At 41.2% G+C, this 25462-nt stretch overlaps 1 protein-coding gene across 1 annotated transcript in view; it reads right to left on the bottom strand.

The window, feature by feature from the left end:
- Positions 1 to 25462, bottom strand: part of ZFR2 (zinc finger RNA binding protein 2) — a 379518-nt gene that overhangs the window by 190292 nt on the left and 163764 nt on the right. Inside the window, exon 9 of the mRNA XM_077475662.1 lies at positions 13422 to 13570. Within this exon, the coding sequence (XP_077331788.1) occupies positions 13422 to 13570 (149 nt within the window). The remainder of the gene's footprint in view (positions 1 to 13421; positions 13571 to 25462) is intronic.

Here is a 25462-nt window from a genome sequence, read left to right as displayed (position 1 = left end):
AAACCAATTCCATCCTGAACCTCCGCACCTTCATGATGCAATTGAAGGCCTTGAGGTCCAGTACCGCACAGACCCCTTCCTTCTTTGGGATTACAAACAGATTAGAGTAGAATGCTTGAAACCTTTCCGCCGTCGGTACAGGTACTATCATCCCACGCAGTAGTAAGTCCTGTACTGCCCTAGAGTCTCCCGACGAGCTGGAAGATGAAGGTTGGAGGGGAAAAAAAAATATAGGATATTTGTACTCACCATAAAATCCCTTTCTCTGAAGTTCATTGACTGACACCGCTCCACTAATCTTGACCGTAGGGTTATTACGCCACCTTCAGAAGAGGACTAGGCAGAACATGCAATACATGTGAAAAACAACAGAACTTTACAGTTCCGCCCAGGGGGCGGTCCCTCTGGTAATAACCCCTCAGCCTGCTTCCTGCAGCTCAGTACGTCAACAAGCAGTATAACGTAAACCAATAGGAGGGGAGGGTGCTGTGTCTTTCAATGAACTTCAGAGAAAAGGATTTTACGGTGAGTACAAAAATCCTATTTTCTCTTTCGTTCATTGAGGGACACAGCTCCAGTAATCTTGACCATAGGGACGTCTCCAAGCAGTGCCATAACGAGGGGTGGGAACAGCAACATAACTTCACCCACAACCAGAGGTGCTCCCTAATGGGGGGGAGTCACCATCGGAACCAACTGCATCAGAACTGGAGGTCAACATATGCATCAGAGTGCATTAACATTCAAAAAAGGCAACTTTCTCTCAACAGAAACAAGAGCATAAAATTGCAACATTACACGGCCACCTGCAAAACTTTGCGGCCAAAGCAGGCATCAGAAGATGCGCTTACATCCACTTTGTAGAATTTTGTAAAAGTGTGAAAGGACGACCAAGTCACCGCCTTACACACTTGAGCGACTGACGCTTGATGTTGGAAGGCCCAAGAGGTCCCAATTGCCCTGGTGCAGTGGGCTGTGACAGGAAAGAGGGGCACCTGTCCCTTGAAGGTGTAAGCCTGGACCACGATCTGTCTAAACCACCTGGAAATGGTTGACGACGAGACCGCCATTCCTTTTTTTAGACCATCTACCGAAATGAACAGAGTCAGACTTTCATAAGGGAGCCGTGGCAGACAGATATAACCTTGGAGCCCGGACCACGTCCAGGGAATGGAGGGCCACCTCTATAGGATGGGTCGGTTTAGGACACAGAGATGGTAACACAATGTCTTTATTGATGTGAAAAGCCAAAACCACCTTCGGTAGAAAGGAAAGTTGCAGACGCAACACCACCTTATCCTTGTGTATAACTAAATAGGGCGACTTGCAAGACAAGGCCGCCAGTTCCGAAAACCTCTTGGCCGATGCAATGGCCACAAGGAAGACCACTTTCGGAGAGTGTTAAAAGGGATTTCCCTGATGTTCTCGCAGTGTTTTCCGAAGCACGAACACCAGGTTCAGATCCCACGGAGGTAAGGGTGCTTAAGGCCAGTTTCTGGTCCACTCCTCGCTGTAGGAACAGCAAGATCCTGGAAACGGAATAGGTGCGCGGACGCCACCCCATCTCCTCACACATGGAGATATAGGCCTTCCACGTACGATGGTATTTCTTCCGAGAAGATTTCTGTACCCTTAACAGTGAAAATCACAGAGTCAGACAGACCTCTGTTCCTTAGCACCTGGTTTTCAACAACCATGCCATTAAAACCAGCGACGGTAAAGCAGGATGGAGAATCGGGCCTTGTGACAGAAGGTCTTCTCGCATCGGTAACTGCCAGGGAGCGTCCGCCACCAGGCGTACTAGGTCAGCGTACCAAGGACGCCAAGGCCAATCTGGGGCAATCAGTATCACCGGAATTCCCTAGGCCTCCAATTTGCAGAGCAGACGTGGTAACAGTTTGAGAGGAGGAAAGGTGTAAATCAACCGGTACTGCTCCCATGGAACCATCAATACGTCTTACGCGTCCGCCCAAGGATCTCTTGTCCTGCATACGAACCTCTGCACCTGAACTGAGAGGCCAGGAGATCCACATCTGGTGTGCCCCACCGCAAGCAAATAAGCCTGAAGACCTCAGGATGCAACGACCACTCTCCTGGGCTCAGCATCTAGCGACTTAGATAGTCTGCCTGCTAGTTTTCTACTCCCGGGATGCATAGGGCCAACAGGGCCAGTACATGCCGCTCTGCCCACCGATGCGAGTGACCTCCCATGCTGCAGCCAAGCTTCTTGTTCCTCCTTGGAGGACATATGCCACCGCCATGGCGTTGTGTGACTGGATCCTGATCGGACATCCTCGTAGTCTCATTGACCATGTGGAGAGGCATAGCCTGATCACTCGAAGTTCGAGCACATCGATCAGCAACTGGGATTCCTCCCTCGACCAGAGGCCCTGGGTCGACTGTACTCCCAGTAACCCACCGCAGACTGTCAGGCTGGCGTCCGTTGTGATCACTGTCCAACGAAGAGGAGGAACGACTTCCCGGACTGAAGGACCGGAGATCTCAGCCACCAGAAAAGAGAGTCCCTGACTAACTGGCTCACCTGAATCTGTCGATCCAGTGATAACAGAGATTTGTCCCATTTTTCAATACTTCCTTTTGCAAGACTCTGGTGTGAAATTGGGCGTATGGTACTGCCTCGAAGGAGGCCACCATAAGGCCCAGGACTCGCATGCAGAAGCTCAGCGACGACCAACTGCGGTTCAACAGCTTCACTGCAGCTCTGAGAGTCTGCAGTTTGTCTGAAGGGAGAAACACTCTCGCTTCCAGAGTCCATTTTAGCCAGAATTGTGCAGCTCTAGTACGTACTTTAAAAATTCTGCAGACACGTTAGCCCCTCTTCTCACAAACAATTTTAATGCTCTGCTCAAACAACATTTCTTCGGGTCAGGACAAGTTAACTGCCATAATCTCCATGATCCCAAAACCCAATACTGATAGCACACTTTGGTCTAATTACAGGCCTATCACCTTGCTTAATTTGGATATCAAGCTATTAGCTAAGCTATTAGCACTTTAAATCAACCTAATTATTGGGGGATTCATTCACAAGGACCAAGTGGGATTTATCCCAGGATGCCAAGTATGTGTAATCCTAGTAAAACACTTAGCTAGAGCCCATAAGATACCAATGCATCGCCTTTCCTTAGATATTGTAAAGGTGTTCGACAGTCTCATGGCCCTGCCTGCACTTTATTCTCCAATGATAGGCTCCCTATACAAGCAACCACAGGCATGTGTCAAGTATTCAGGGTTTCATTCTGACGGTTTCCCTAACCCTGCCTGGTTCCCCGCTCTCCCCTAATTTTTGCCCTGATCAGAACCAACCCCAATATTAAGGGTCTGAATGTTGCTTCCACGACTCAAATTGTGCTCATTTGCCGCACAACTCTCCCAAATCTTTTTCATATACTGGATACATTTGCATTGATGTCCAGGCTGCAAGTTAATCTTTCCGAATCCAGGGCCCTTAACGTGTTCCTCTCACAAATCTGAATTCACCTATCTACAGAGCACATTTCCATTTTTATGGTCCGCAACAACTATCCCTTACTTAGGGATTTAACTAACCAGTAACCTTTCCCACCCCTACCAAGAAAATTACCTTCCCATGTTGTCTCGCCTATTTTCCCTATTGGCTGCTTGGCAGCCGCTATGCATTTCCTGGTTTGGGTGCGTGGCGGCTGTCAAGATGACACCATTGCCTGTACTACTGTACCTCTTTAGCGTTCTACCAGTCACAATTGCCTCTTTTTTTGAGACATACAAGGTCAAGCATATAAATACATCTGTGACTCCACAAGACCCAGGGTAACAAGACCTGTACTGCTGCACAATAGGCTAGCTGGAGGCCTCAGGGTTCCTAATTTTCAATATTGTTACTATGCTGCTCAACTAGCCCAACTCACACTTTACCACGCAAAGGTGGAAATGCCACTTTGGGTTGGCTTAGAAGCAGTCGATATACACCCCGTGACTATAAGTAATGTCCAGATCTGACCAAGGCCCCTCAACTAACCCTGTGACCCAGCATTCCCTCCAACCCTGGGATAGGTTACGTGGTCCTTTTATGCTAATGTCCCCATATACCCCTTACTTTCTTTTAGTAACCATTTAAACTTCTACCCTGCTTTTAGTGACCCAATCTCATTCCACACATGGACTTCAGCTGCTTTGAGTCGTATATATGATCTTGTCACCAGCAGTACCCTGAAAACATTCCCTACTTTACAAGAGCAAACTCAACTCCCACCCATGGAGAGTTTTAGGTACCTGCAAATTGCCCACTTTATTCAACCAATTATACATACTCATTCTCCTCTAGATAGCTTATTCCTTTGTAAAGGAATATGCAACTCTGATCCACATGCCCCTGGAATTATCTCTCGCCTAAATAGTCATCTTACCTCCCTGCCATCCAGTATATCATCATAGGCAGCACAGTGGTCCAAAGACCTGGAGATGAACCTATATATAATTGATTGGGGAGACATAAATCATCCTCTCAAAACATTATAGCACCCAAAACAAATTACAAGGTCCTAATGAGGTGGTATCTGGTCCCGACAAGGATCTCTAAATTTGTGCCTGGCTATCCCTCTGTGCTTCCGAGGTTGTGGCCAGACGGGCATGCACAAAACAGGTGGACGTGCCCGGTTGTACAGCATTCTTTGCCATGGCTTGAACTTTGCTCAAGGTCCCTTTGGATCCTGATCCATCCCTCGTGTTGCTTAACCACGTCACCTTAGACTATACTAGAGCTCAGCTTTGTCTCCTTATGCAGCTCATGACCGCAGATAAAAAAAACGATAGCTAGAGCCTGGAAATCCCCTAAACTGTGTGTCCTGGAGGTTAAAGACAAAATCACAAAAGCCAAGATCCATAGTAAAATCGAGGCCACTATTCAAGTTAGAAGTTAAAATTTGGCAACCTTGGGTGGAACAATTTCTGCCTCCGGATTTCAAAGAATCCCTCTCAGAGCCTTGATTCCCCTCCTTCCCTCCCCACAATATAAGCAAGCCTGTATGGCACTCTCGACCTCTCCTCTTCTCCTTTTCTACCTACGTCCCCCTTTACCCACTTCCGCTTACTCGCCTATATATGAAAAAGCATTTTAAAGCTATTTCTACCCGATACCAATAATGATCCTTTTGTAACCCCTGTTTATTGCATACAATGTATTGGACATGTGAAACACTCCTTGTTAGAGCTGCACAATTAATCATTAAATTGTGATCTCGATTCAACCCCTCTGACGATCTCAATTGCAGAGTTTGAGGATTCTTTCATATAACAAGTGGAGAGACTTATCTGCTCACTCAGCTGTCAAAAGAAAACATCCAGTCAGTCTGCCAAGTTTTTAAAATGAAACACTAACTCTTCCTTCTTAGGGAAACTTCTGTGTGTAAAGAAAAAAATCCAGGCAGTCTGCAAAGTTTTTAACCACTTCCCACCCGGCCAATGCATATATACGGCCGGGTGGGAGCCGTCTACTTCTGATAGGACGTTCAGGAAGTCCTTCAGAAGGAGCGGGATCGCGCGCGTGCGTGCGTGCGTGCCCGCGCAGCGGCGCGATCCCGATGTGCTCGTGTCACCCGGACACGGCACATCTCAGATCGGCAGGAGGGCTCTGTGATTGGCCCTCCTGATCACATGACGGCCGTGTCAATCACGGCCGTCATGTGATGTAAACAGCCGGTTGCTAAGCAATCGGCTCCTCCTCTCCTCACACAGAAGTCATCGCTGAGGAGAGGAGAGAAGATCGCTGCAGCCGGCTGATGATCAGTGAGTATGAGCTGTTTTTTACAGCTTTTTACTCACTGATCACCAGTCTAGTGTAAACACACAACACACCACACAGTATAAACACAGTCCCCACATATGTCCCCAAAACATACAAGTCCCCAAATAATAAAACACATGTCCCTAATACTAAAAACATGTCCCCCACATATGTCCCACTAAAATCACATGTCCCAATGATTATCTGCAGACATATGTACATGATCACCTGCACACATATGTACATGATCATTTGCATACATATGTCCGTGATCACACAAACCAATTATTATACACTTAACGGAATTTTTTTTTACCAAAAACATGTAGCAGAATACATTTTGGCTTAAATTTATGACAAAATTTGATTTTATTGGATTTCTTTTAAAATAGAAAAAAGAAAATATTGGTTTTTTTTTCCAAACTTCCGCTTTTTTGGCGCTCATATCGCAAAAAATAAAAAACGGAGCTCTATTTGTGCGAACAAAATGATAAAAATTTCATTTGAGTACAGTGTAGCACGACCGTGCAATTGTCACTGAAAGCGCTAGAGCGATAAAAGCTGAAAATTGGGCTGGGAAGGAAGGGGGTGAAAGTGCCCTGTATTGAAATGGTTAAACAACCTGTAAATGCAGGAAGTTTAACCACTTAAAGTGTAAATCTTCTTCTGATACTTCAAGATAAAATCAATGTTTTTTGTGCGAAATTACTTGGAACCCCCAAACATTATATATATATTTTAGCAGAGGCCATAGGGAATAAAATATCAATTGCTGCAATATTTTATGTCACGCTATATTTGCCCAGCGGTCTTTCAAAACACAATTTTTTGGGAAAAAGAATACTTCTACGAATAAAAAAAAGGAACAAAAAAACGAAACAGTAAAGTTAGCCCAACTTAGCAACAAAATCGTGAGTCTCATTTTAGCCAGAATCGTGCAACTCTATTCCTTGTTATTCTTTGCAGTGTTACCAATAAAAAATTTGAACAGAAAAAAACAATCCCACTAAGGCATTCAGACAACTGTCCCATCTCTTGAATAGTGGTGTGGAAACTGGGGTTTTGACTCGCAAGATGGCTGAATTCCCTTGAGTTGACAATCCAGTGATCCCGGTTTTCCACCATCTACCTAAACTGCATAAAAACACTGTACCTGTTCAGGGGTGCCCTATAGTTGCTGGTATAGGGTACCTGTTTGAGAAGCTGGGCCACTGGATTGAACAATACCTTCAACCCCTGGTTCTTAGATTACATGGTTACATAAAGCCCCATACACACTATCAGATTATCTGCTGAGTTTTTCCTTCAGATTTACCAAAACCATGTAGTAGAAGGGCCTGCCTGATTGCATACACATTGAAACTCCTAAGGCTTGTCCTCATATTATATGGTTTTGGTAAATCTGAAGGAACAAGTCAGCAGATAATCTGATAGTGTGTATGGGGCTTTAGAGACACATCAGCGGTGTCAGCTAACACCTTGGATATACAATGGAGAAGTAGCTACCAATGGATTACTATGGACATAAGATCCTTATATTCTTGTATTCCTCATGAATTGGCACTGGAAGCCTTGGGTTTTTCATTTGCAACAATACAGTACCTATTCAGAAGAAGTGAAGGAGTTTATAATGATGTCCATTAACTTTTTAGGAAGGCATAAATAGTTTATGTTTGATAACACCTTCAATGCAGAGGAGCGCCAATGAGGGCCAAATTCACCCCTCCCTTGAAAATTTTTATATGGGATGGTGGGAGGAGAGGTTCCCGTTTTCTGCCCGTAACCCCTTTTTAGATCATGTTAAATGGTATGGTCGATATTTAGATGACCAGCTCCTAGTATGGGGAGGTCCTATGGAGGAAATGGATTCCTTTATTGCTTATGTCAATGATAATTCTTTGAATTTGGAATTTAGTGCACTATATCATAACAAGTCTGTCAATTTTCTGGATATTCCCTGGAAGGGGAGCATAAGGATGGAAGTGTACATAAAAAGGACCCATCGTAAGGAGTGTGCCAGGAATTCACTTATTAGCTACCAGCTGTCACCCGGCACACACGATATGATCAGTCCCAATGGGTGATTTTACCAGAACCAAATGTAACTGCTCTAATATTAAGAGCTTTTCCCAGACGCTTGACATTGTTGCATCTAGGTTTAGAGCACGATGTTACAAATCTCTGGATATAGAGAGCCTTTGGACAGGATCTCTACGAGAGATAGGTGTGATCTTTTGGTAAATGCCCAACGAGGGAAAAATAAATATAAAAATAAAGGGGATGAAATTACAACTTTTGTGACCACTTATTCACAGGAATTCAATCAGATCAAGGACATCATTAATAAACAATTATCAGTATCAATTGCAGATAGAGAACTTAATGAGTTCATGAAAACTGGTTGCTGTTTTTCCACTCGTCGTGCTACTACTTTGGGGGGTATACTTTTCCCCTAGTCTGTTTCATTCAATCACCAATATTGGGACATGGCTTCATACCACAGGATCATATGCGTGTGGGATTAATACCTGCAGATTTTGTACTAAATATTCCAAAAAACCCAGTGTGGTAAAATGATGCGCCAATGGTAAGGAATTCAAGATTAGAAATCTTATTAACTGTGGGATCAATAATGTAATTTATGCTGTGAAATGCACTGTAAACCTCAGTATATAGGTTGCACTATGCGACCACTTAGAACCCGCATTAGTGAGCATTTCCATGGAGTCCTATTCGAATGAGAAAGGATTTTCCAATGTGTCAAAGCATTTCAAGCATGTACATTAGGGTGCATACCATCAGGAAGGAATTTTAGATAAGATGTGGACCTGTTTCTTTGTTAATTACATCCATTAGCTCATTATCTATTGAATATATAATCATGTTTTCTTCGTATATCCCGTATATATTAGTCCTTAATCATTGTTATAATAACCGGATATTATATATAAAGGCACATGTAGGCGTTTGTTGATTTAATATGTCTATCTTATACAAAAAAAAAAAATTTCTCTTACTTCCGTATTTATCTTCCCATTTATACCCTCATCTAGATCGATTGTTCAAATAATTTATAACTTCCCACCCTGAATCTGTACATTCACAGGGGTGTTTCCAATTTACTTTAATGGAATGAGGTTACTTGTGTAATGGGAGGGGACTCTCGGATCACTTGTATTCTCTGTATATACAGTATCTCACAAAAGTGATTACACCCGTCACATTTTTGTAAATATTGTATTATAACTTTTCATGTGACAACACTGAAGAAATTACACTTTGCTACAATGTATAGTCCAAATTGGGCCCAAAGTGTCAATATTTTGTGTGGCCACCATTATTCTCCAGCACTGCCTTAACCCTAATGCGCATGGAGCTCACCAGAGCTTCACAGGTTGCCACTGGAGTTCCTCTTCCGCTCCTCCATGACGACATCACAGAGCTGGTGGATGTTAGAGACCTTGTGCTCCTCCACCTTCTGTTTGAGGATACCCCACAGATGCTCCATTGGGTGGGTTTAGGTCTGGAGACAAGCTTGGCCAGTCCATTACCTTTACCCTCAGCTTCTTTAGCAAGACAGCGGTCTTGGAGGTGTGTTTGGGGTTGTTATTTGGACTACTGCCCTGTGGCCCAGTCTCTGAAGGGAGGGGATCATGCTGTGCTTCAGTATGAAACAATACACGTTGGCATTCATGTTTCCCCTCAATGAACTGTAGCTCCCCAGTTCTGGCAGCACTCATGTAGCCCCAGACCATGCTTGACTGTACTCAAGACAAACTCGTCTTAACTCCTCTGATGGTTCCTGCCACATACACTTGACACCATCTGAACCAAATAAGGTTATCTTGGTGTCATCAGACCACAGGACATGGTTCCAGTAATCCATGTCCTTAGTTTGCTTGTCTTCAAACTGTTTGGGCTTTGTGCATCATCTTTAGAAGAGGCTTGCTTCTCGGACAGCCATGCAGACCAATTTGATGCAGTGTATGGTCTGAGCACTGACAGGCTAACCCCCCACCCCTTCAACCTCTGCAGCAATGCTGGCAGCACTCGTACCTCAATTTCTCAAGAACAACCTCTGGATATGATGCTGAGCACCTGCATTCAACTTCTTTGGTCGACCATGGCGAGGTCTGTTCTGAGTGGAATCTGTCCTTTTAAACCACTGTATGGTCTTGGCCACCGTGCTGCAGCTCAGTTTCAGGGTCTTGGCAATCTTCCTAAAGTCTAGGCCATCGTTATGTAGAGCAATGATACTTTTTGGATCCTCAGAGAGTCCTTTGCCATGAGGTGCCATGTTGACATTCCAGTGACCAGTAAGACAGTGAGTGATAACACCAAATTTAACACACCCGAGACCTGGTAACACTAATGAGTCACATGACACTGGGGAGGGAAATGGCTAATTGTGCTCAATTTGGACATATTCACTTAGGGATGTACTCACTTTTGTTGCCAGCGGCATAGACATTAATGGCTGTGTGTTGAGTTATTTTGAATGGAGAGAAAATTGACACTGTTATACAAGCTGTACACTCACTACTTTACATTGTAGCAAAGTAATTTCTTCAGTGTTATCACATGAAAAGGTATAATAAAATATTTACAAAAATGTGAGGGGTGTACTCACTTTTGTGAGATACTGTATATATGTTGTTTTTCTGTCTTAAACGTGCTGTGATCAAGGCTAGAGTTGCCGAAACATGTTAGCCATTTGCTTTTACTGCACCATATTCTAATAAACTTCAGAAGGTATTCCAGAGTGGCTGGCTCTAAATTTGTTCAATTAACAGGTAAGAGGGTAAATTTGTCTGACAAATTAGTTTATCTTTTTTAACCTTTACATGATTCACATTAGTGTTTACCACCATCAGAGCATAATGTTTACGTATAGTCTGCTCAGTAAATAGATTTTCCTCCTCTCAGTAAAAACCAACATCTAGAGTTTAGAAACATTTCCACAGTGCAATCTCTGCTGAGAGCAAAGCTGCAATTTGCAAATATTGTGAGAAAAAAATAATTATTTTCCAAATGCTACAAGGGTGACAAAACACATCTTTGCAATCCAGAGGTGCCCTAAAAACATTAAAAAATACTTTTATAGAGTTAAATGATGAGGCTCATAATGAAAGTGCAAGTAGCTTTTTCCCTCCACAGTTCTCATCCCAGAAACGCCACTCCTGCTGTTTCTCGATCACAAAGCGTTTCTTCACCAGCAGCATCAAGAAAATGTTACAAATCACTGCCACTTGACTTTTTCCCCATTTTGTTATGTTACAGCTAGGGGTGCAACGGATTGTCACCGATCCATGATCCGAACGGGTCACCACGCTCGGATCGGCACATGCCGCGCTCCGCTGTCTCGGCCTTAGGAAAGGCTGCGGCTTCGGCCTAGCTCCTAACCGGCGGCAATCTTTCTACACCCAGGCTGTTTACACTGTGATCGCTCCGACGGAGCGATCACTTGTAAACAAACCGGTGCCATGTCATGACGACGGTTCCTCTCTCCCCTCTCTGTACTAATCTGTACTAATCTGTACAGTGGAGGGGAGAGATTCAGAGATGGAAGCAGCCATCCCTCCATACCCTGCAGTACCCAGCAATACTCTGCAATTCCCCTGCCTGCCAATACTCTGCGATACCCTGCCTGCCAATACTCTGCGATACCCAGCCGTACCCAGACAATATTACAGTGGGGGAGATTGTGGATATTACAGTGGGGACTATATGGTGGTGGAATTTTAACAGGTTTTTTGCAAATTAAATTTTTTTTTTTTTTTAATTCTTTATTTATACCACATAGGACATTGATCACAAGAGACAACAGAGACCTCATGTCTTACGTAAATATATGTTATATCCTATAAAACATGTTCCATTTTCCTCTTAACATTTATGGATTAAACCTAATTATTCTGTCTTCACTTATATCTTTCAGCTTCTATATATCTATTTGTCTCTTATCCACTCTGTTTATCTATCTCTTTCCATCTCTGTTACAATTCTCATCTTCCCCTACTATAAGTTCCCATCTATCTTAGACCTCCCTTAAATTATTATTTGCTGATCCGAAAAATGATCCGATCCGTGACTATGATCCGAGGAACGATCCGATCCGTGAGTTTTTTGATCCGTTGCACCCCTAGTTACAGCCTTATTCCAAAATGGATTAAATTCATTATTTTCCTCAAAATTCTACAAATACCCCCTAATGACAAAGTGAAATGAGTTTGTATGAAATCTTTGCCGATTTACAAAAACAACAAAACAAAAAGACACATGTACATAAAGTATTCACAGTTTTTGCTCAATACTTTGTTGAAGCACAATCGGCACCAAACTGCCAAACCATCAAATGGCTGGTGTCTTAACTGATCACATGTGCAGTTGCAGCACCATGGCAGTTGCAGATCAAACAGAAGCAGATTCCTTGGCTGTAAAGGATAGGAGGGTTTCATTTCGCTTGCGCTGCTTGAGTTGAAGCGGTGTTGGCATTTGGCTTGGACACTTTCAGATAAAGATTGCGGACATACACAGATGCTGAAAAAGTGCCTAGATTGTGCAATCTGAAAACAATCCAAACCGCAGTAGTTTTCACTTGGATACACCACAGGGTAGAGGAATCAGTCTGATGGACGGAAGTACAATACAGCGGTGATGGTGAGAGTATCATAAGCTGTGTGTGATATAGTTTGAAATGACAAGATATCTTTTGCTTCAAGTACTCCCCCGATAACATTTATGAATTACCTGGTGATCCTCTAGAGTTATGTGCATGTCATTATCTATAAAAAAAAGGGGCTATCGCCTATGCTACCAATACCAGCTGTATACCAAAAGTGTGGTGAGGCAGAAATCATCCATCGCATTGGCTAAAAACACATTTATTTGTTCACCTAACCAGTATATCTGATATACCATCTGCTATTCATTGAATTCACTGGCAGAATATTTTTATGGACATTTGAATAGTCAATGGTATTTTGTTTGGTATGGTGACTGTGGTATGAGTGAAATGTATGCAGCCGCGGCCCCGTCTGTATGTTTTTAATACAGTTGACAACCTTGTGATTGTTTTTAAAAGAGTTTGTGATATTTGTAAAACCTTTTTTCATACGGTGTTGTAATAATTAAAATAGTGGGTTTTTGTAATCAAATTGATTTTGCACTAATCCTATTGTTCGTTAGTGACCTGCTTTTGGAGATGCTCTTTTTCTCCAATTTTGCTGTTTATGCGATTTGGTTCACACAAACTGCATCGACAAAATAATGTGAATGAGTGTATGTGCATTATCGAAATACCTTATATTTAATTTTGTGGTAGATCCTGGCATCCCTATTATTTTTAGTTCCGCTTTAAGGCTGATCGCCTCTACAATTAAGTCCTGGCAAGTCCCGTCCTTCAGGCTGGCCCCTTTTGCAAGTATAGCTATGTAAAACATTAAAATTAAGTGCCTATAAGGTCATGGGCGGAATGGTGTCAGCTCTCTGGTGGGTGCATTCCAGCACACTATGGAGCAACGGCACTGCCCAGGACTGATGTTTTTACAGCAATTATAAGACCCAGAACAGTGCCAAGACACAGATAAGATTATTGCAATTTTGCTTCATACATCAGTCCCCATCCAGATAAATATACCTCATTTCCATGAACCACATTTGTTCCTCTTCTAAATATCTCTGCATTGCCTGTCTATGCTCCCATCTGCGCCAAATTCTTTCCTCTTGCATCTTCCAAGGTTGATTGCTCGGCTTCACTTCTACTGAGAGGCGTGGGTTCACTTTTTTCTTGAAAGCAAAACAAAAAATATTTCATAGGTTTAGTAGAGTTAGGCTATGATAGTATATAACACAATAAAAATTTGAAGGGCAATTCCACATATACGATTCCAGAGTGAGCGGTGATCAAATTCACATGCAGAGGAAATGACATTTTTCTTAAAGGAGCTGTAAAGGTAGGTGTTTTTTTTTTTTTTTTTTATCTTAATGCATTCTTTGCATTTAGATGAAAAACCTTTTGTGTGTAGCAGCCCCCCCCCGTACCACCCAATTACTTACCCGAGCCCATTCTCTCTCCAGCGATGTACAAAAAAGAAAAAATATGTGTAGCGCTATGACAAAGAAAACATTTTTTTCAATTATACATGTCACCATATAAATCTCAAATCAAGAGAAGCATATTCCCTAGTGATAAATGAACATAAACCACGAGAACCACATTTAAACAGTTAAATGAGCCTTTGAAAAATGAATATAAATGAAAATAAATAAATGAATAATGATCCTTCACGAATAATTTAATGTTTAAAAATGTGCAAGTGCTAATAAATAAGTCCCAAACCGTGAAGTCCAATAATAAATTTGTAGAACAACTTTGCCAGAAACAACTTTCAAGAAGTGTACTCTTCATACATGCATCACCACCACCAGGAAACTGGGGGAGGCTTACTGGAAGACTTCGACTGCCCCCCAAGTCAGGTAGGCTTATATATGGAATTTAACCCAGTAGGTGTAGAAACCCCACAAACTCAGCTTGCACCACCACATCAATTAGGCGAGAAATTCATTAATATCCAATGAGAGATGAGGTAATGGTAACCTCCCCCAGTATCACGGTGGCAGTGGTGATGTATGTATGAAGAGTACACTTCTTGAAAGTTGTTTCTGGCAAAGTAGTTGTTCTACAAATTATTGGACTTCACAGTTTGGGACTTATTTAGCACTTGCACATTTTTTTTGTTAAATTATTTGAGAAGGATCATTACACAGTGGAAGTGCGGAATATCAAGCAATACCAACAAACACATTTAGTGCCCCTGTTGTCTTGGTGTCCTATTGTACAGCCATATCATTTATCTCTCCCCAGCATCTAACAACTTGTGACAACACTTGGGCCTCACTCAGAGAAAGAAGTCTAGATCAGCTGTCATAAGAGTAGTATACATAAACCCATTCTGTCAGTACTAAAGCGGAAAACATAGGATTCTTGTACTTCCCATTAAATTGTTTCATTTAAGAAACCATATACTGGGGGGAGAAGGCGGAGCCTAGCCGAGAGGTAATGCTGGCTTAGAGCTCCATTCTCAGCAGGACAACAGAGCCATATAACGGCGGAGGTAACTTGACCCTCCGCATATATATCATACCAAACGGTAGATAAATATCCCTACCTTACATTGGTGACATTGGGGGGGGTCAGAGGAGACTCATGAGGCAAAAAATTAACAAGAAAGCGCCGCCTCACACATACAGCAGTATGGCACTGAAACCCTCCCCCTCTGAGGGGAGACACAGTGAGGAGAACAAACAGATAGCCCCTTCTGCTGCTTTACATAAAGATGTTCTCTCATTAAAAGCACATAGTCTCTCTAACCAAATACCTGAGGAAAATATGTCAGTTCTGGAGAATTTAGAACTTTCCACACAAAAAGACTTATCCCCTCCTGTAACGCTGAAACAAATAGAAAATCTGCTTCAAAAATCACTAAAAACCACTGCAGATATCATCACCACAAACCTTACCAAAGAAATTAGAATACTTGGTCAGCGTACATCAGCACTGGAAATTAGAGCAGACGATCTGGAAAATTATACATCTAACATTGCCTCAGAAATAGATTTTCTTAAAGAGGAAAATTACATATTACAATCCAAATTGGAGGATTTCGAAAATCGTGAAAGACGCTCCAATATACGTATTAGAGGAATACCCGAATCTGTGACTGATTTAAACAGTGCTATTACTGCACTTTTTCAAGAATTACAACCAGCTATCCCACTAGAGCGTCTTGAAATGGACCGGGTTCATAGAGCCCTAGCACCAAAGAAAATAGATGGTCCTCCCCGTGACATTATCGCAAAATTGCATTTCTACCGCACTAAGGAACTACTGCTAAATACAGCTAGAAATAAAGATCCCCTAATTTTCCAAAGTCATAAATATCAATTATTCACAGACCTCTCACAGATTACAGTCAACAAAAGAAGAACCCTGAAACCACTACTGCAAATATTACAGCGAAATGACATAATCTACCAATGGGGCTTTCCTTTCTCAGTGCGTTTTACTTTCCAAAGTCGCAAATATATGTGCCGAACAGCTAAGGACCTGCAAACTACTTTACAGAAACTTGGGATGATAAACACATCAAGAGATGCTGCGGACACTCGCCAAAAATCATCCTCATATGCTGATACTCCCTCCTCTGCTTCCAGAAGAGAAGAAGACTACAATCCACAGAAAAGAAGTCGCATACAATCTCCACCTCCAGATTCGGCTGACACTATGGACTGATAAACACTTGTACTGAGGCTACTATCTTGCCTTTTCAACAGAATGGCTACTGCCAAGTTTTTTCTCTGACTTCCAATCAATATTTTTATCATAATCTTATTTAAGTAATGTTCCTAATAATTTAGGCACCTTATTATAACTTTTTTTTTCTCTCTCTTCTCTTCTTTGTCTCTGAGGTTGCCTTAATCTTACATTTTTATTTTCTGCTTGAAAAATGAAATTATATGATTGGCTCTTGGTGTCCTGCAGGGAAGTTCCTTGCACCCTCTTGCTACCCTCAGCAGCTCAGTGTACACCGGGCAGTTGACAGTGGCTCATGTACCCTTGGAGGGAGAAATTTTCTCCTCCCAACGGACACATTAAGAACATAGATATGTTAAGATATATTTCAATATTGTATATTAATTGTATTTTTTTTTCAGTCATTATCTCCTTTCCCTCCACCCCTATACTCTGGAGACAAATAATTTCTTATATGACACATGTTCTAACATAAACACCAACACATTTACGTTTCCCAACTCCATGGCCCCATTAAACATCATATCATTAAATACTCAGGGACTAAATGTTCCACACAAACGCACTAAAGCCTTCCGCACATTTTCATCCAAGAAAGCACATATAGTTTGCCTCCAAGAGACTCATTTTGCGTCACAATCCACTCCCAAATTTTTCAGTAAAGACTACCCCCAAGTATACACAGCTTCGGCCTCCTCTAAAAAATGAGGCGTGCTTATAGCTTTCCATCGCAATACACCATTTTCACTAATGAAAGAAATAAAGGATCCAGAAGGTCGTTACTTGATACCGCTATCACCATTACATCATATTACGCTTCTAACAAAAATCAAATTTCTTTTCTTTCTCATTTATTTCAAACTATAGAACACCACAAAATAGGTACTACAATTCTATGTGGAGATTCTAATCAGACCATATTCCCATTTTTGGATAAATCACCAATCCCAAAGTCACATACAGCAGACAAACAACTCTTATCAAAACTAATTACAAAACATAACCTAGTAGATACTTGGAGAGAATTGAATCCAACCAAGAGACAATACACACATTACTCATTCCCTCATCGCTCATTCTCTAGGATAGACCATATATTTATGTCCATAGTGCCAATTCCAGAAATAATATCTACAAAAATTATTCCCATCCCATGGTCCGATCATAGTGCAGGCTACATTACTGTTGCCTCTATAATTCCAAAAAAAAAAGATCCAACATGGATATTAAGAGATTTCCTACTCAAAAATCCAGCTCATAAAAATAATATTGAAATTGAGCTCAAAGATTATATAAAATATAACTCCACACCTGACGTCTCTCCGACTACATTATGGGAAGCACACAAACCTGTTCTCCGTGGTATATGCCTACAGCAAGCAAAACATATTCAACAGAGCGGAAAATCCTTTGTCAGACTTTAGAAACAAATTTCAATAAATGTCACACAGCATTCCAAAATAACGCTTCTTTATCTAAAATAAATCTTGACAAAGCTAAATTGGAATTTGATCTATTCCTTACTGAAGCAGCGGATAAAACCATCAAGAGATCACAACACAATTTCTATATCAATGCGAATAAACCTCACACACTATTAGCCAGGGCATTAAAATCCTGCCAGAACCCAACGAAACCGATACGTCTGAAAATCTCTAGGGGGGTATACACAAATAATCCTTTAAAAATATTGCAAAAATTCAAAACACAATTAAAAAATTTATACTCTTCTAATAATGAGTTGGACCCTTCTAGAGCAAATGTTTTTTTCTCTCATATATCTCTACCGACACTATCTAAAACACAAATGGAAATGGAGGAACCAGTGTCAATTAGAGAGGTATCTGAAGTTATCAAAAATCTGAAACTAAATAAAAGGCCAGGTCCTGATGGTTTTTCTGCGCTGTATTACAAAACGTTTGTAGACACCCTATCTCCAGTCTTGACAAACACTTTTAATTCCCTTTTGGAAGGTCATTCTTTTAGAAGAGAAACCCTAACTGCAATTATCTGTATGCTCCCTAAACCTCACACAGACGATTCAATATGGTCTAATTATCTCCCTATTTCGTTATTAAATTTGGACATAAAAATTTTAGCCAAAATTCTAGCTAACAGATTAAATACTATTATAGGCAATCTAATACATCGTGATCAAGTGGGCTTCAATCCATTACGTCAAGCAGGAGATAATATTAGACGTGCAACACTCCTGTCACATGCCGCTAAAAAAAAGACGTATTCCCACTTGTTTTCTTTCTTTAGATATTATGAAAGCTTTTGACACAGTATCTTGGTCATATATGAACTATACCCTTTCCAAATGGGGATTCGGCCCTCATTTTTTACGATGGATCTCTAGTTTGTATCAAGATCCCAAAGCTTATATCAGATATGCAGGGTACAAATCGGACGAGTTTAATATACTGAGGGGGACTCGTCAGGGATGTCCACTTTCGCCATTATTATTTGCTTTACTCATTGAACCTTTAGCACAAAGAATTAGGATGGAACCAACTATAACAGGTATTGAAATGGGTGGCTTTCATCATAAGCTCTGTTTATTCGCAGACGATATTCTCCTTTTTCTATCTTCTCCACACGTTTCGGCCCCAAATCTTATGGTTGTACTACAAGAATTCTCATTTATTTCGGGCCTTAAGGTCAATATTCAAAAATCTTCAGCATTAAACATTTCACTTGTCGAAAAAGATAAACAATCTTTACAAAATTCACTACCCTTTAAGTGGGTAGATCATAGCCTCCCATATCTGGGTGTGCAGTTTACTCCTAACCCCTCCGATTTATTTGCAGCCAATTACCCAGCTCTATTAAAAAATATTACAAGGTCGTTATCTAATTGGTCATCAATGCCGATATCATGGTTTGGGAAAATCAATATCATAAAAAGGTCTGTTCTTCCGAAATTTTTATATTTATTCAGAACTCTCCCGATTCATATTCCTGCATATTTTCTTAGGCTGATTCAACAAAAAGTAACGAAATTTACTTGGGGGAAAATAAAACCCAGACTTCACAAAAAAACACTTGTTCTCCCCAAAGCTTTGGGTGGTTTGGGATTCCCAGACTTTAACATATATTATAAGGCAGCTCAATTATCTCAATTAACAAAATATCACTCTTCTACAGAGATTCCTTCATGGGTCCTCATTGAAGCTGTAGACTGTGATCCTCTTCCTATAAACAATATATTATGGTTACAACCTGCGGATCGTAAGTCTATAAATAACCCCATTTCTAAGCACTCTCTATCTATATGGGATAGGTATAGAAATTCACATGGTCTGCAATCTCCACAAAATCCGCTATTATCTTTCCACAAGAATCCGACTTTTTACCCAGCCTGGAAATATCCCAAAACCATATAATTTAACTTCAACTACATCAATAAAATCTTTTATAGATCTATGTGAATTATATAAGCTTCCACAATCAGAAATATTCAGATATCTCCAAATCAAAGATTTTTATACTCCTCTTCTCAATTTAAATGTAAACTTACATAATATTTCTCAATTTGAAAGATTTTGTCTCAAGGAACCACATGCTAAAGGTCGTATTACATCATTGTATACACAATTGATATCTAATTCTAATACTGTTATACCTAAATATGTGGCCAAGTGGGAAAAAGATTTGGATTATACGATCGATTTTAGATCTTGGTCCAACATATGGTCTTTCACAAAATCTTCCTCTATAAATATATTGGCGTCTGAATCATCATATAAAGTTCTCACACGCTGGTATTTGGTTCCTGCGAGAATCGCCAAATTCTCAACAGACAACACTGGCCTCTGCTTTCGTGGCTGTCCAGAAAAAGGTACCTATATACATACCTGGTGGCATTGCTCAATTATACAATCATTTTGGAAAAAGATCTTTCTGATAATTACAAAATTTTTTGATCGTCCAATTTTTCCAGACCCAATTATAGCTCTCCTTAATTTAAAACCAGCCTTTCTGAATCAGAAACAATTCAAATTAGTTCTTACACTCCTGATAGCCGCAAAGCAGACTATAGCCAATGCGTGGAAAACAGATGTGGTGAATATTGCAGAAACCAAACGTAGAATGAATCAATCTTTCATCCATGCTAAAATGGACGCAATAGATAAAAACCAGATGACAAAGTTTGATATTATATGGAAACCCTGGATTAACCACTTCCCGACCAGCGCACGACGATGTACGTCGACAGAATGGCACGGGCAGGCATATTGGCGTTCATGTACGTCCAATATTTGTTGCCGCCCTGCCATCAGGAGCGCGCCGTCTGCGGCGCGCTCCCGCGCTGGTCGGGACCCCCGTGAGTCCGGTCGCGGGACACGCGGACTCGATCGCCACGGGCATCCCCGCGATCGTTTCACGGAGCGGCCGAATGGAGGAAATGCTGTATAAACAACATTTTTCCATTCTTCCTAGCAACTAGTGACGCTGATCTCTGCTCCATGTGATTGGAGCAGAGATCAGTGTACACTAAATGAAAGCCCAGCCCCCCCCCCAGTTAGTAACACACCCCTAGGAACACTTAACCCCTACACTGCCACCCACTGGTTAACCCTTTCACTGCCAGTGTCATTTACACAGGAATCACTGCATTTATATAGCAGTGATTACTGTATAAATGACAATGGTCCCAAAAATGTGTCAAAAATGTCCGATGGGTCCCCGACAATGTCGCAGTCACAATAAAAATCGCAGATCGCCGCCATTACTAGTAAAAAAAAAAAAAATAATAAAAAATTATTAATAAAAATGCTATAAAACTATCCCTATTTTGTAAACGCTATAACTTTTGCGCAAACCAATCAATAATCGCTTATTGCGATTTTTTTTACCAAAAATATGTAGAAGAATACGTATCGGCCTAAATTGAGGGAAAAAAATGTTTTTTTATATATTTTTGGGGGATATTTATTATAACAAAAAGTAAAAAATAATGCGTTTTTTTCAAAATTGTCGCTCTATTTTTGTTTATAGCGCAAAAAATAAAAACCGCAGGGGTGATCAAATACCACCAAAAGAAAGCTCTATTTGTGGGAAAAAAAGGACGTCAATTTTGTTTGGGAGCCACGTCGCACGACCGCGCAGTTGTCAGTTAAAGCGACGCAGTGCCGAATCGCAAAAAGTGGTCTGGTCTTTGACCAGCAAATTGGTCCGGTCTGAAAGTGGTTAAATATTATACGTCAGATAATATTGACAACCGAGTTTTACTGTTATGGTGATTAAGATTTTTTTATAGAATTACAACATTAGATGATATATAAAACCTCCTCCGGAGAATTATTCCCTCCCCTCCCCCTTCTATATACCTTTTATGTTCTTCCCTTACTATATAATACTTACTATAAACATACTTTAGAAGTTATGGTCAAAACTTTAAAATCATATATTTTCTTTTAGACATATTTTTATTTTCATGTGATTAAAATGTTTAAAACTCAGCTATAAGAATGTTTTCAAATTCTAAAATATATAAGGCCATTTATTGTCATTCTCACGAGAATATCTTGAAATTCTTCTTTGCTTTGTATCATCCGTACTTCAATATGTCTACTTTTTATTTCTGGTATCACATAATTTGTCTTATATTCTGTACATGTAATTTATTTTAACATAAAATAAAAAAATTTGAACGAGAAAGAAACCATATACTGTCGGTTAAACTGCCACCTGCAGGCAGACTATACACTGGAAAACAAATCTGTAGGCCAGCCCAACAATCACCAAGATAAATCAGGTCCGAGTAACTTTCTTGGACTAGTCTAAAGCAACAAGGATGATAGGGATACATTCTAGCTATATCCACCACGGGAGCTAGGGATGCTTTAATGTGACACATAAATCAATTATATGATCCCACAACAGTAGTAAAACATCTGCACTGTCTATCGGTAGATCTGCATGGTCTATGTATCCTTGAATATTGCAGCAAAGCTGTCCAGTTTTGAGTTGCTGTAAAATCCATGTATGGCACTTCCCACCACTGACAGATTTAGTTAATTTCATTTTGGTGCAAAGACCATTCTGCAGGATTGAGACCCAATAACTCAGAAAATTGACTTGCTGGTTTTCTAGACTAGGAATGCATACCACACCAAGGGCTAGGACTCAAGGATCTGGCTGAGAATTTGTTCAAACTCCTTGGTGAGGCATTTTGTTTCCCCATGGAAGGCCACATAACTCACAGTTGTGACACTGTCTAACTGGACTTTGCACCAAGGGTGGTCCAGTCACAGCTCTAATAGAAAAGATGGAAGGTTGGAGTTCTCTTGGAAGCAACAACTCAGAAGTCTGGCCCAATCAGAAAGGACTGCATCTATCGTGAAGATACTGCACCTGAGAGGGAGGAAGGATTTGCCTAATATTTCAGCATCAAGGAATTTAGTCACCACAAGAGAGAAGCTCTCGTCTGTGGTCAGAAGCAGATTTGTCAGCTCAGCAAAAAGATGGCTTTTCTCACCTGGATAGACTCTCTCCCTGCGAAATTCCTGTATGAAATTAAGTGACCATCAGGTCAAAAGACTCTTATGCACCAGTGCAGGGAGGATTTTCTGTGCCTCTTGATCTGTTGAACCTACATTCTCAGGTGTGTTTTTTTCCTGATGAAGGAATACTTTTTCCATGCCAATGTCCAGGATTCTACCTAGATTTTATAACAAAAGGGATGGGGACAGAGGAGAGCCCAAACATCAAGAGCTCTAAACCGGAAGACTTAAAAAAAAATCCATCCTTCTTGAGGACTATCAACAGATTAAATTAAAAGCTCCTGAACAGAAACATTAACATCCCAGCACAAAAGCCTCCTATGGCCCCAAAGAAGAATGCTGAGGGGAAAGAAGGAATATTGCACCAAAGAAGTAATCAGGTGGTGTAGCCTGGAACTTTTAGCCTGTAACTAGCTACCTCTTGTACCCAAGCATCTAGGCTATACCATAATGTAAAGTTTGTGGAGGCTACAAAAAAAAAAAACATAATTCTGAGGAGGAATGACAGCGGGCTTTGAAGTCTTGGCTCGCCAAGGGGCTGCTATACACCCATATTCTTATTCTGTGAATAAAAACCGCTTGCGCACAGAAAAAAAAAAAAAAACAAGATAGTGCATACACACAAAAAGGTCCCTTTTCCCCAAAGCTTGATCAAACAATTGCGTTATAGAACACTCTACATATGTGCTACTAAAGCAAGACAACATTTGGCTGGAATCCAGTGCTGCACTGCACAAGTATTTGAGTGCTGCACTATCCATCAATTCAATGAGGTGTTGTGGTGCATTCTTCTTGATAAAATCCTGTGATCTGTGGTTCTAGAGCTGAAGTAAAAACCAGACACATCATAGATGGATGTGGCAAGGGATTTCCCAAAATTATGATCTGTCAGATCAGGGCAGAAATGGGCAGATCCACCTGTGGGGGGGGGGGGGGTAGAATAAGAATAAAGGACAGGAAAAAAAACTTTTAGGAAGTTAGGGAGGATTGTTTCCACTCTTTGTACAAAAAAAAATAAATAAATAAATAAATAAACAAGGATAAGGAATAACTATCACAAGGAGCATAGAGCGGCCACCAGAAGAAGGCAGGGCATTTTCCAACTTCAAAATCTCTACTACAGCCTGTATGAGACTTGAGACCATCTACTTTGTCATGACTAGAGAAGCCTTTACTGCTCCCTCCTAGCTAAATGGGAGAGAGATTATATTACTAGGAGCATGCTGCAGAAAGCTCAGGAGAGACAATAGGAATCTAAGTAAGCTGAGACAAGAAAACCCTCCACTACAGAATAAAAGGTCTCAACAGTCACAGGTGCATCTGAAAGCTCTAAGTGGGGGACCAATGTGGTAGCAGAAGCACACAACTTATAAAAGGACCTGATGGCATCACATAGCAAGTCCACCCAAGTCCTGTCAAATATAAGACCACGGACAGCATAAGCTGAAAACACAGTCTGCTTAGGGGAATAACCTGCAAGAGCAGGCCGAACAGTCAACACTTTTTGTCCTTTTATGTTAGTCAGATTGCAAGTATTAGAAAAATCATAGGAAACAAGCAGGTGGAGCCCTTTAAGGAACAAATGTCACCAATGACCACAACGTGCTATACCTGTGCCCAAACACATAGTGGGAAGACCAACCTGTTGACCTTTGGCAGTAGGGGTAGCTAGAGTGTGAACCAGTCTCGACTGCAAGAAGCGCAACTTTATAAGGAGGCAAACCTGTGCAGTGAAGGAGTTGTGTGTGAGCAGTAGGCACTTAGAAGGCAGTCTGTTGTGGAAATTTTGAATGTATTTATTATATATATTGTCATAAGAGTCCTCCTGTGTTCATTCTCCCCCAGCCCGCTCTTTTAGAGCTGACTGGGGCAGACTGACGCTGGTTGAGATCCGTTAGGTAGTGGATAATATCTTAGGGTTAGAAAGAAAGGTGTTTGCGGAGTGGGGGTATGTCCGCCAGCAAAAGGGCCCCTGTACATTGTACAGACGATCGTCTGGGGACATATGCTTGCACTGCGGGCATTGGTTGTGTGCGGATGTGTGCGCATCGTCTCTGCTGTGTCTGATCAGCACATGGAGATAGGCGGTGCACATCTGTAGATGGCTTTCCATTCACAAGAGATGAAGAATTATCCAAGTATACATTGTTCTCTGGAACAATGTATATATTAAGGATTTCTATCAACGGAATTATAATCATCGTTCATTGGTTTTGTATGGTTTCCATCATTAAAAGTATTTGGTCAGTCTGTGTAACAGACTTTTTGAATGTATACATGTCTGTAAAGGTACCTTCTATTGTATTGTATGATATTGTATTGTATTGTCCTTATATGGGCATTAACATCCTGTTACTGCTGTGAGGTCACATCCTTTGTGGGAGGTGTTCAGCTGTTGGAGGCAAACGCTCCAGGGCGTGGCTTCCAGTGGGAAAAGTAAATAAAAAGCTTGGTCAAGGGCTCGCTTGAGGGTGGCTGACGATGAAGCAGAAGGAAACACGACTGTTGATGTCTCTTTAATGGGATGTAAGGGCGGCCTGGCTGAGGAGCAGCCAGGCTGAGATGAGGATGTAGGTTGCATTGGGGATGTCTGGTCATTGGGATGAATGTGTTGGAGAAGGTAAGTCTAAAGCATTATATCATTAAGACGGAAATGGGTGCGTATTGGAAGCACAGCGGTAGATGGAGCTGTGTGCATAGCATAGCAGCCAAATTACCACGACAAGTCTGGCCCAAATGCAGAAGGGAAAAAAAAAACTGGAGTCACAGCCTGAAGACACAGAAAAGAGTCTGTAGTATGGGCAAAAGCTATCAAGCAATGTGGCAGTGGGAGGTATGGAAAATGGCCTGAAA

This window comes from Lithobates pipiens, unplaced genomic scaffold (genome assembly GCF_037356315.1).
Source record: "Lithobates pipiens isolate NorthernLeopardFrog02 unplaced genomic scaffold, aLitPip1_a1.2 Scaffold_13, whole genome shotgun sequence".
NCBI lineage: Eukaryota > Metazoa > Chordata > Amphibia > Anura > Ranidae > Lithobates > Lithobates pipiens.
The sequence above is the reverse complement of the archived record's forward strand: the minus strand, read 5'-3'. Positions and strand labels throughout refer to the sequence as shown.